Source organism: Gadus morhua, chromosome 13 (assembly GCF_902167405.1).
Source record: "Gadus morhua chromosome 13, gadMor3.0, whole genome shotgun sequence".
In the NCBI taxonomy this organism is placed as follows: Eukaryota; Metazoa; Chordata; class Actinopteri; order Gadiformes; family Gadidae; genus Gadus; species Gadus morhua.
In genome coordinates this window covers 15,220,482-15,232,908 of record NC_044060.1, presented here as the reverse complement: position 1 = coordinate 15,232,908, position 12,427 = coordinate 15,220,482, and the positions used below count along the sequence as shown (strand labels likewise).

Below are 12,427 nucleotides of genomic sequence, written 5' to 3'. Positions count from 1 at the left end.
CTGACACACGTTGGCAATTCAGAGTCCAATATATGTTTACGCGGTCGCAGATGAAAAAAAAATAAGATTTGTGGCGGTGGAACGTCTAACGTTACATTGCTTTATTCAGACAACCCCCCGTGGCCGGGCCCGACGGCCCTGCGGTAGCCGGATTTGTGCCGCAGTAATTTAGATGAATGATTAAAGTGAGGATGCAGCCAGCGGGAGGTTTGCCACTCCTTCTTAAAGAATAGCAGAGCTGTCATCCCGTGAAGAGTAGCAAAAGAGACCCCCTCGTACATACACACGCACCCCCATCCCCGCAGACATTAGCTTAAAATATATTCCCCGCTTCCTCACTCCTAAGGGGGGTTTGGGGTGGGGAGCTCCTGAGTGGAACCGGGCCCCTGATGGATTTGGGTGTAGGGGCCACCGGTGGGAGAGGTGGCCGCGGTGGTGGTTTTTGGTAATGTGCCCAAACTAACCAGCACAGCACCTGAGATGATTAACTTCTGGTGCCTTCAACAAAACTGTCTCTCGCTCTCTGTCTCTGTCTCCGTCTCTGTGTTGATATCTTTCTCCCTATGTCTCTCTCTCTCTCTCTCTCTCTCTCTCTCTCTCTCTGTGGATCTCTCTCTGTTGATCTCTCTCTCTCTATGTCTCTGTCAGTGTCTCTCTCTCTCTCTCTCTCTCTCTCTCTCTCTCTCTCTCTCTCTCTCTCTCTCTCTCTCTCTCTCTCTCTCTCTCTCTCTCTCTCTCTCTCTCTCTCCCTCTCTCTCTCTCCCTCTCTCTCCCCCTCTCTCTCTCTCTCTCTCTCTCTCTCTCTCTCTCTCTCTCTCTCTCCCTCTCTCTCTCTCTCTCTCTCTCTCTCTCTCTCTTTTTCTCTCTCTCTCTCTCTCTCCCTTCTCTCTCTCTCTCTCTCTCTCTCTCTCTCTCTCTCTCTCTCTCTCTGACTATCTTTGCCGGTCTCTCTCCTGCTCCTCTACTACTTATATCTATCTCTCTAACTTTCTTTCTTTCCCCCAGCAGTTCTGTGTCGTTTATATTATAACCAGATGGATTTAAAGTGAAGTTATACGGTAGAATCCTGGTGGTGGACCCCGCCAGTGAGTCAGCTATTTTAATTGCTACTGTCACAAGAGATATTGCAAGGACCCATTCTCTTGGCACTAAGTAGACCTACATAACGAAATAAACAAAAATAAAAGAATGAATGACACAAACTCAGTAATAACGTCTGAAGTCGGTGTTGCATTGGCGCACTGAAGTAGTAATAAGATGGATTAAATAATAACGAGCTCATACAGAAGGAGAGAGGGGACTGAGGGAAAATGGCCTTCCTCGCATGGTTTCTAAAAACAAAACAGCATAAAAAAAAAATGCTTTATGCTCTAAGATTGGAGACTAATGACGGCTGCTGATTTGTCTGAAAATATTTGTAATATTTCTGCTTTTAGCTACAGTTGAGTAAACTTGGTGTGAAACTGTAGTTAGTGTTGCAGTTATATTATTCTAATGTTATAGGGTTTACATTCACCCAAGACTCATTGGAAGGACTGTTGGACTGTTTGGAAAATGTTTTTGAATTTCACTCACACAAGTTCCCACCATTAACTTAAATGTGTGTATCATCATATCCTCACTATTGTAGAATATTTAAGATTAGCGTATAAATCCAACGCAAGTGTTAAACAATGGTTGCAATAAAGTGATGATGGAAACAAGGAAAAGGTATAAAAAGAGCGAGCAACAAGCTACCATATTGTTTAACTTAATCCCTTTCTTCGCACACTCGCTGCAGTGCAGCACTTAACTTTATTGCTTGTCTTAAGGTCAGGTTCTTCGATTCCACTTTTATTGGTTCTTTTTATGAGTATTCCTTGTTATACTCTTAAAGGCCATTGGGTACACAATCAACATTTTCAGGTAATATTGACCAGAGCAGACAATGTGGTTGGATAACCCACCTTCTGGAAAGACAACATATTGCTAGTGATGGTCTGCGATCTAGCCGTAAGTGTTGGCTTTGGTGGAGTTGATGCTTGCTGGAACACTTAAGTACCGCGGCTTTGAGCAGAGTCAAGGTTTCACTCCTTAACATTATTTAAAGGTGCTGTCAGTAAGATTTAAAAGCTATTATTATAGTATAATATGTGAGAAATTGCGTAGCCATCAGTCAGCAATTAGTGACTGAGATGCGCTGTGAGAATATCAGTTTCGAGTTGACTGCGTCTGCCTCTGTTTGAGACCATTAAGATTGTTTTGTTATTTTTATTAAAAGATTTAGCAAAAGTGAGTAGTATTAGCTGAAAGTTTGAAAAATAAATGATATTGGCGCTGTGATTACACGTCGGCATTGATTTGGTGAGGATATTTTGAAAACCCTACTAGGAGCTATGCTTAAAGTTGGGCTAGGCAATGTGGAGAAACAAGCCACGGTTAGCTGGATTTTGAAAGTATACAACCAAATTATTGCAACTCTTCTCCAAGGCCTCCATCCACCCTCCGAAAAAGAAGCATCACGTATGGAGAAGTATATAGAATGGTATGATTACATATCTGCTTCCACAGTTCCACTTTGTTTTACCTATGTATTATTAGGATATCATTCCATAATATTAGAGTCAATAATATAATTTGTTTTACTTTACCTTCTGCACCTTCCATCAGACGACAGGAGCAAGATATACTCGTGGTATTCCATGTGGCTCCTTAGCTTCCCTATCCCCATTCAGTTTATGTCAGTATCTCAGACACTTTCGGCCAAACAGCCATGCTGGAGAAGAGATGATGCGAAGATCTGGGGAGTAAGTACTGACTAAATGACAAGGACAAGGCTGAAAAAAGCTGTACAATGACAGGGACTTAATGCTCAACTTCCCCTGCTGTTTGGAAGCGTTCAGAACAGACCCAACTCATATTTTGAAATGTGGTGGACGGTATACCCACATCTACAGTGTTCCCCAACCAATTTAACAAAATAGAAGCATGATATAATCTTTATAATAGATATTAAAGATAAGTTTACAACAAAAGTTGACACCATACATATTATTGTGTTGTTCAATACATTTTCAATGAATGTAACTTTTTCTCCATTATATTCTTGAGAAAGTACTGAGTTTGTGTGTGTGTTTGTGTGTCTACGTGTGTGTGAGTGCATGCATGCATGCGTACTAGAGTGTTTAGGCGAGGTATGGGCTATTAAAGCTTTGGCTCATTAGAAGGGCTGCTCAGAGCCCATGTGACCATCTTAGGTCAGAGGGACGAATGTAGACGTCATCTGATTGGCAGAGGTCCAGAACACAACTCAAAATAAACGTAACAGCATTCACACATATTGGTGTGAGGACAAGCATCTTCATTGACTGTAGATATGTGAATTCAAGGAGATTTGTTTACAATCAATGTTCAATTTAATTAATCATTTTAATCATTAGCGTATTTTGTTACTTTTGTTTTATTAATTTGAAATAATGGTGACTCATCTGACTTTATACTGATCCAACTATTCAGACATTATTATGAAAATGCCTTCAAAGGTGTTTATTTTTTAAGAAGTGTGGAAAACAACGATTTTCACAAAAGTGTAATTTCTTTTCAATTCTGCAACAACAACACCTTCAACCTCAATTAAAAACATGAATCAGTGCATGCCCCTGATCAATAAACTTGAAGTTACAGCAAATGCAAGACATTTCTGCTTTTCATTTCGGAGCAATCTTCGTGGCGTCTTCAATATTGTCAGCATATTACTCTTAAGGCAGTTTGCAATATCTTCATAAACCTGTTATGATGGCTTGGGCACCACACCCGACCTACAGTCTAGCACTTCTGTCTTTCTGTCATTTTCTCCTTTTTTCCTTCTCTTTCTGTTTTCTTTTGTGTCATAATTTGTTCTTTATTATATTTGATTTGTATTATTATATATTTTTGTCTTCATTTTCTTAGCTTCTTCGTTTTTCATTTTTCTTTCTTTGTTTCTTTCTTTTTTTTCTTACTTTTATTTTCGTCTTTCTTTCTTTCACATTTTCTCTTTCTTTCTTTCTTCCTTTCTTAATTCTCAATTAATCTTTAAATGCAAATTACCTTCAGGCTAATAAGCTGTAAAACCCAACAGTGCAGCGCTGTTGGGTCTCCTCTTTCCGGGTGGATTCATTTAAACTGATACAGGACCATAGCACTTTTTACATTCTTGCCTCTTTCTGTGAGAAAACTACTTATTTTCCCTTAACCAGAAATTGTCTCAGAGAGAGCTGGACCAGAGCTGAGCGGCTCCTTTCCTTTGAAACAATATTATAGATATTACTTCTCCAGAAACCCTTGATTATTCTCCATGGGCTGTAGTGTTTCTCATTCTTGTGTTATTGCCGTCATAATCTCAGTCTGTGTCGTATATATATTGTCTTTTTACCTCTTCTCGTTCTCTTCTATCCCTTACTTTATATTGTCTTACAGACCTCTCCACTTTCTCCCCCCCCCCCGCCTCCTGCCTGGTTGCTCCTCCCCTCCTCTGCTCCCCATGTTATCTGACTTGGCTCCATTTCTCCTCTCTCCCTAATACTCCCTGACTCAGTCGCTTTCATTTTCATGATAATCCAGCGACACCACTGGACTGCGAAATCACTTTTACTGTCTCGCTCTCTCTACCCCCCACCCACCCATTCCCTCCTTGCCCTACTACACATCCCCTCCTCCATTCTATTTCATTTAATTCCCCCTACTGGTTTATCGTTTTCCTTGGGGCTTTATTTTGCTTTTTGTAATTAAATGTCATTTTCAGCCCTTCCATTTTTTGGGGGGAATTTATGAGATATGTTACGCGATCGTTGTCAAAATAGAATTGAGGTTCCCTTTGTCTTCCTGTCTATGCTGTTGAAATTACACACAGAAAAAAAAGAATCGGAAGAGTTAAGTACTGTTTGTATAGTTGTACCTTTTTGTCCCCTGAATAGCTGCTACTAAAAGGCTGGCAGCAAGTCGAGTAAAAAACACAGAAAATATTAACATGAAAACCAAATATTTGTATTTATTTATTTGTATATCATTATATGAGTTCATGCTTTCAAATATTCCCAGTTAGTAAAAGGATCATAGAACCTTGATTTTTATTACTGGCTTATGTCCTCTTCAAGTTTCCATGTGCAAAACATGTGCAGCTTGTTTCCGTGCCATTTACCCTAAGAGCATGAGAATGGCACGCCCAAAATATATAGCAGAATAGTCACAGAACTCAAAACAGAATTTAATTAAAATGAAGCAATCAGATCAGTCATATCACATACACTTTAATTTGTAAAGAAACTGGGTATGAATGGACCGTCTGCATTTTCTATTCTTCTTTGATGTCCAGTAGTGCAGTGAAATGATATAATGTTGTCGGACTTTCAGCTATCCATCAGCAGTGATGCACCTCAGTGCCACTTAGTCAAATAGTAAGGTAGTAAGGCAGCATTTGTAAAGTACAGCAGACACAAACTTCAAAGTAAATCCTCATATGTATTCAGCTTTGCAACATCTTATCTGGAGGAGTCAACGTGACCGAATACAAATAGTTCCCCGAAAAATATCGACTCTTCTGACAGGAAATCAAACATGTGCGTTAGGACGGAAAAGTGTGGAAAGGAGAACCTGTCCTTTTGCTCAGTCTCACGATAACAACAGTAAACTCAGAGAGAGAGAGAGAGAGAGAGAGAGAGTGAGAGAGAGAGAGAGAGAGAGAGAGAGAGAGAGAGAGAGAGAGAGAGAGAGAGAGAGAGAGAGAGAGAGAGAGAGAGAGAGAGAGAGAGAGAGAGAGAGAGAGAGAGAGAGAGGGACAATTACAAAATCATAATATTAATATAAATAATAATTATAATTATAACGACAGTAAACCAGGAGCATATCTGCTGGCAGTGGCCTTTATCGGATCCTGCGGCGGGGTTTGCTCGGTGAGGCAGCGGGAGGGGAACGCTTCATTTGACTCTCTCTCTCTCTCCGGTGACAGTGGATCAATGCGAGCCAGGAGCACAGATGGAAATGAATTGATTGTCACCAATAAAACTCCAATTAGACAAACGAACAAGCTCGGCAGGGAGAGCAAGAGACAGAGAGAGGAGAGAGCGAGAGAGTGAGGGAGAGTAAGGGAGGGCTGAGTAACAGGAGCCTCTCATCTCCTCATCAGTCTTCAGGGAACAGGGAGGTGGTGGTGGTGGTGGAGGTGGTGGTGGTGGTGGTGGGGGCGGTGGTGGGGGCGGTGGTGGCGGTGAAAGGGTGTTGGTTGGCGCGTGAGGCCCATGCTCCATCCGAAGAGCCAGCCGTGGCGGTCTCTAAAGGAGTGGAATTTAGTTACGGCGGGAAGGTGAGACTGCGCATGCTGTGGTGGTGCATCCAAAACCCCATTAGTGGCAGCGAGCGAGAGAGAGCAAGAGACAGAGAGAGGCGGGGGGGGGGAGAGATAGGGAGAGAGAGAGAGAGAGAGAGAGAGAGAGAGAGAGAGAGAGAGAGAGAGAGAGAGAGAGAGAGAGAGAGAGAGTGAGAGAGAGAGAGAGAGAGAGAGAGAGAGAGAGAGAGAGAGAGAGAGAGAGAGAGGGAGGGAGGGGGAGAGAGATAGTACTATTGATCTAAAGCTTCCTTAATGATGACAAGAGATCTCCATTGTAGTGGCATGTGGCATTTCAGGATTTAGGAGTCAATTCTAGCATACACTTCTCCTTCCTATCTTGGAGGAGCTGGCGGGAAGCCCCTTTAACCCCTGGTTCCTCTGGTCTATGTTTATATGGCTTTCTTTCTGTCTCCATTTACCCCCCTCTCTCTCTCTTTCCCCCTCTTTACTCTCCCCCCCACAACCAACCCACAACCCCATTCGTTCCACTCAACACTTGCTACATTTTAATCCCGCTAGCACATGGGTAGGTGATCAGCATTTCCACCTAAATGTCGGCTAACGACGCTTGGTTCTCATATAGACCCTCTTCCAAATGAAGTTAAAGATGAATTATGTTCCCCCCATCTTCAGAAAATGTAGTATATGCCCTCCTTAGTCTCCCCTCCTCTCATCTCGGGACTCCGCTAATAACATTTTCCTCACTATCCCATTCTCTCTCCTATCTTCCATAATGTGATTGTTTTTTTTTTTTTTCACCCGATGCTATTGAGTTCTCTTCATCACACGTGTGTGTATACAGAAGTAGTGGAGTAGCATGCAAGGCCATTATATTCTCTTCTGCCGCGATACGCCCAAAGTATACATACCCAGGAAGTTCATCACCGCGACAGCTTCAGTCTTTTTTATCTCTTCTGTGGGTTTAAATTGGCGCAACGTTTACCATGAAATGGTACGACGTTTGTTGTATCATTGTAATTTTTCGGAAAAACCTTTGGTATTCTGTTTACCATTTATAGGTGAAGTTAAATTCCACAACATAAGATTTGTTGTGGGAATGTAGCGTTTTTTGTTGTAGGCAACATGTTTTTGAGGAAAGTGATTATCTAAAAGGATTTTGTTGAATTTTGCAAAAAAACATATGTATCAGACTGTTAGAGGAGTGGAAATGCTAAGTCTGACATGTCGAAAAAAGGTATACTTTATAGGAACTGCACATCCACATATAGTGATTATATGTGGATGTGTAGTAACATAATGGACCTTCTTCAATAGGAGAATAATATGACTATAAAAAGGCCTGTACTCAATAAATGCTATAGCATAAAAACATAATTGTACAGTATTCAGTAGGACATATTTTTAGCTTTGCACATGTAGGACATAAACATTTTAAATTGGAATTCAATAGTGAGATATGGTTGTTTGTGCTTGCCTGTGTGTCTGTGTATGTGTGTGTGCGTGTGATTGTGTGTGTTTATGTGTGTGTATGTGTTTGTGCGCATGTGTGTGTGTGCGTAATACTCAAGGTTGTATTGTGGGTCTCTGTGTAAACAGTGCAGTTTCTACGATATGAATACACTTCTCGGTTTGTTTGTTACCTGATGGATTAAACGTTAGGGAAGGACAGAGCCTCTGTTTTTCAATCTTTGCAAGCCGTCTATCTTTCAGCAGTTAAGGCACCCTCATTTGACCTTACTGCAAACACTTTTCTTTGCAGGAACTCTAAGGTCCATGGATTTCATGTCAAGAGAAAATATCTGATGTTTACTCTAACAAATCCACACCCTTTTGAATTGATTTACTGTCAGGAGTGGAAAAAATATATTAATGCTAATAGCCATGTCCGTCTATTTATTGGTTTCTGTTTGCTGTTGCCATTTTATTACTTGCATACAAAGGAAAAACTATCCATCTCCCTATGCTCATCCCTTTCCAATCTATTGATATTGTTGGGCAGTGCTGCTGTTGCTGTACAGTACACTAGAATCTTTGAACCTCAGGAAGACATACCGGGATACTACAACTGTTATACTCTTACTCTTACTACAACTGAAATAGTTATTGTTAGATAAGGACTATACTTATTCAACATTGATTAATCGTGATCATTGAATTTACGTGTCTTTGTTTGAGTGCAGAGCAGTGTGGTTTTGTAGGTTTAATTCACATGAATAAGCTACGCTTCATGAAAAGCGATAAAAACAGTTCCTCGAGAATCTCTAAAATAGCTCAATTTTTTTCTTTGCTTTATTGCTCTCCATGATTAAAAACTGGTGTATTCAGGGGGATTTTCTTTAGTCATATACATCTGCATTATATTGGCCAAAACATCTCCAGCTTTGACTGATGGACCTTGTTCAAAAGATGTATGTCCACAAATTGTAATTACAGCAGCGGCATCTTTAACTCGAGGGTCAAAGGCGTGTCGATGAAATGAAGATGATGATGATGATGGTTTTTTGAAATTCTCAATGCCATTAGATAGGTGAAATAGGACAGCAGCAGAGTGCTACACCCAACAGAGCAACATAACCAGATTTGTGTCTAAAGGTAACAGTAGAAAACTACCCAGTCTGGACGCACCCCTTTTCAAGGGATGTGTGTGAATGATGGCCTCTTTGAAAAGGTTCAGTCGGTCGTTGTCTAGTTATCGGTCATCAATCACCATCTTTCTTCATTTGTTAATTCATTCGTGCAGCAGTCAATAGACTTTCAACCATTTTTACTCCAACGATCAATCCAGCGAAAACTCCCGACTGTGGGCATGTTACGACCAGGCTAACAAAAAAGACGCTTTCCTTGAAAGACCAAATAGGTAAGAAAGGTGTATTGAGCGCAGTACCGTGGCTTTGACAAATAGCAACATGGAGTGGTTATTGGCTTTGATGATTGATGAAATCTAAGGGACAGGGGACAAGAATGTCTGTCCGTGCGTAATAGATCAGAATTAGAAGAGACAGAAGCCATTTTTGGCTGGCACTAGATAGCGACAGTGGAGTCCAAGTTTGTTGGTTTATTTATTTCTTTGAAGTAAGTATCCATCCAAATGTATCCTCTAGGGAAGGCATTCGTAAACCCTTTGGAATAGCAGTTATGCTTCTTACTTTCAACTCCCCATGACAGCTGGGAGCTCAACTCCTATGTGTGTGTGTGTGTGTGTGTGTGTGTGTGTGTGTGTGTGTGTGTGTGTGTGTGTGTGTGTGTGTGTGTGTGTGTGTGTGTGTGTGTGTGTGTGTGTGTGTGTGTGTGTGTGTGTGTGTGTGAGAGATTGTGCGTACATGCATTTGAGCGTAATTTCGACAAAATAGCTGAAGCGATGAGATTGATGATACATGAAAGAGAAAAGAAGGATATTTCAAGTCAGTCACACTTGTGCATCAGCACCTAGGTAGTGCATTACAGCAGAGGTAGTGCATAAAACGAAAACTGACATGCATTACACTTAGCGTCGTTTTGCAGGGGGAAAGCAAGTTGGATGTACAAACAAAAATACACTATTTAGATTCTTTGGGAGCCCAGGTGTTTTTTGTTGAAGATTGGACTGAGCATTTTTGTAACCCCAACTCTCTCTTTTTTTTTTCTCGCCCTATCTCTCTCTCTCTATCGCACTCCCTCTCCTCTCCAGGTCCAAGGGTTGGAGAAGCAGAGGGACCTCTCAGACCTTGCCAAAGTGGGACAGGTGATGAAGACCCCCCCCTATGGCGTGGTTGGAGCCACAGTGGGCGGCGGTATGACCGGGGGAGGAGTCAAGCCTCCGTACCAGACCCGCATCTTCTCAACCTCCATCGACCAGACCCCCACGAAGTCCAAGCCGCCCATATACAGCACCTTTAACCCCTACGACTGGGCCAAGAACCAGTCCCATCTCCTGGACCAGACAGGCTACCGCTCCAAGCGCAAGCCCTCCCAAAAGACAGCCATGAAGACCAAGAAGATCTTCGGATGGGGCGACTTCTACTTCAACGTGAAGACGGTAAAGTTCAGCCTACTGGTGACGGGGAAGATCGTGGACCACATCAACGGCACGTTCACGGTGTACTTCCGCCACAACTCCTCCAGCCTGGGCAACGTGTCAGTCAGCATTGTCCCGCCCACCAAGGTGGTGGAGTTCGAGGTGCTGCACCCACACCTCCACGGCGTGGCGCCGGTCGAGGTGCAGCTACAGCAGACCCACCAGGCCACCGTGGACCCCAAGGAGGCCAAGACCTTCAACTGCCGGGTGGAGTACGAGAACACCAACCGGTCCAAGAAGCCCAAGCCCTGCCTGTACGACCCGTCCCAGACGTGCTTCACGGAGCACACCCAGTCGCACGCGGCCTGGCTCTGTGCCAAGCCCTTCAAGGTCATCTGCATCTTCATCTCCTTCTTCAGCATCGACTACAAGCTGGTTCAGAAGGTGTGTCCGGACTATAACTTCCAAAGCGAACATCCGTACTTGGGTTGAAGTAAGCTTGATACTTGAACTGAAAAAGAAATGATACTATAAACAGTGGACAATGAACATACACACATGATAATTATATTGAGGATATTATTGGTTATAAGGATAAACAATGGGGCCGTTTTTTTTCACCGCGCTCACCTGCTGTTGAATTGTGGATAAAATAAATGAATAAATTATAATCAACATATATGGGTGGCTAGGATCTGGTTGATACCTCGTAACTTATTTTCCCACTTTGTAATTGTTTGCGTTTGTTTGTTTTCTTGTAAATAATTTCCAAAAACTTGACCTAATTCTTGCTTTTAGACATTGGTTTTACATGGTTATTCCTTTTTGCCAGTTGAAGTAAAAGAAAGAAAGTAATTTTTGGTATTTTAGTATGCCCTAGGTGTACAAAGCAACCTTTGGAATGACTGCTATGCCACGGTGTGATGGCATACAGCGTTTTACGGTAGACTGACTGTTAGTCATTCCCTCAGCTCTACGTCTCCAGCCCTGGGTATAAGAAAGTTATATGTCTGAGAAATGCTATGCTAGATATGCATACAATATACTGTATGAAAAGCACATTAAATCTCTTTAACTGTTTGGATTGTCTGTCTCTTACTGGGTTTTGTCATTTTCTCATTCTGCTGTGAGCTCTCTACTGCGTAGATATATCCCATTTAAGGTATGCTTATTTTGTGCTGACACGCCATTTCTCAAAGCACAAAATTATCTTTCCAATAAAATGTTACCTTAAGATGATTTAGAATTTAAATGAGAATGTATGGAACTGCTAAATTAATACCCCCCAAAGGAGTAAGGAAAATAGTGTAATGCTGTTACAGTTGGGTTGAATGACAAAGATATTGTGGTTTTTTTGTAACAAATATTTTTTCCTCTCAAAGCACCAGATTGCTTCTATCAATTTGTATGAGGCCTTTACTGCACCAGCATAAGGCCTCAAGTATCACTGGTTCAACCACATTTAGACCACCTAAGCTACCATTCACTGTTCATTTTATTATCATTTGTTAGAATACTGAATAATTACATAATTAATAGCCAAACTTGAAATGCAATATTTCAAATTGCACATTTGCTAGTTATTACCGGTTTACCAACCAGTTACTAGCCTTCTTTCAATTTCAAATAGGCCTTTACTGCTCCAGCATAAGCCCTCAAGTAATAACTGGATGAACAGTATTTTGGCCATTTACACTTCCATCCACTTTTCATCTTTATTTAAATTTGTATCAATACTGAATATTTACAAAATAAATAGCCTTAATTGAAATTAAATAATTAACACTGCACAATTTGCTAGCTACTTCTAGTTTAGCCATTAGTTACTAGTATAAAACTGCTATTTGTGCCCTGACAGGTAGGCTTCTCACATGCATCAAATCTTCACCCCTCCTCTCTTATCCGTTGCTTTGTTTTCTATTTTCATCTCTCTGACACTGTTTCACTCCTTTTCTCTCCAATTCTCTCTCTCTGAGTGCAGTCTAGTCTAGTCTAGCCTTTACCTTCACACTTGGGATGTAAACATGATGGCGCTCATAATTTCATTAGACATAACACCAAACCAATGCTAATTGAATCTTCATATGCTCTGGCTCAATACCCTCTTATGCTGTTGATCGATTACAATC

General features: G+C 41.5%; 1 protein-coding gene across 1 annotated transcript in view; it reads left to right on the top strand.

The window, feature by feature from the left end:
• nxph4 (neurexophilin 4) overlaps positions 1–11,380 on the top strand; it is a 37,963-nt gene extending 26,583 nt beyond the window's left edge. Inside the window, exon 2 of the mRNA XM_030373639.1 lies at positions 9,972–11,380. Coding sequence (XP_030229499.1) covers positions 9,972–10,790 — 819 coding nt within the window. The 3' untranslated portion in view covers positions 10,791–11,380. The remainder of the gene's footprint in view (positions 1–9,971) is intronic.
• Positions 11,381–12,427: the final 1,047 nt, after the last annotated feature.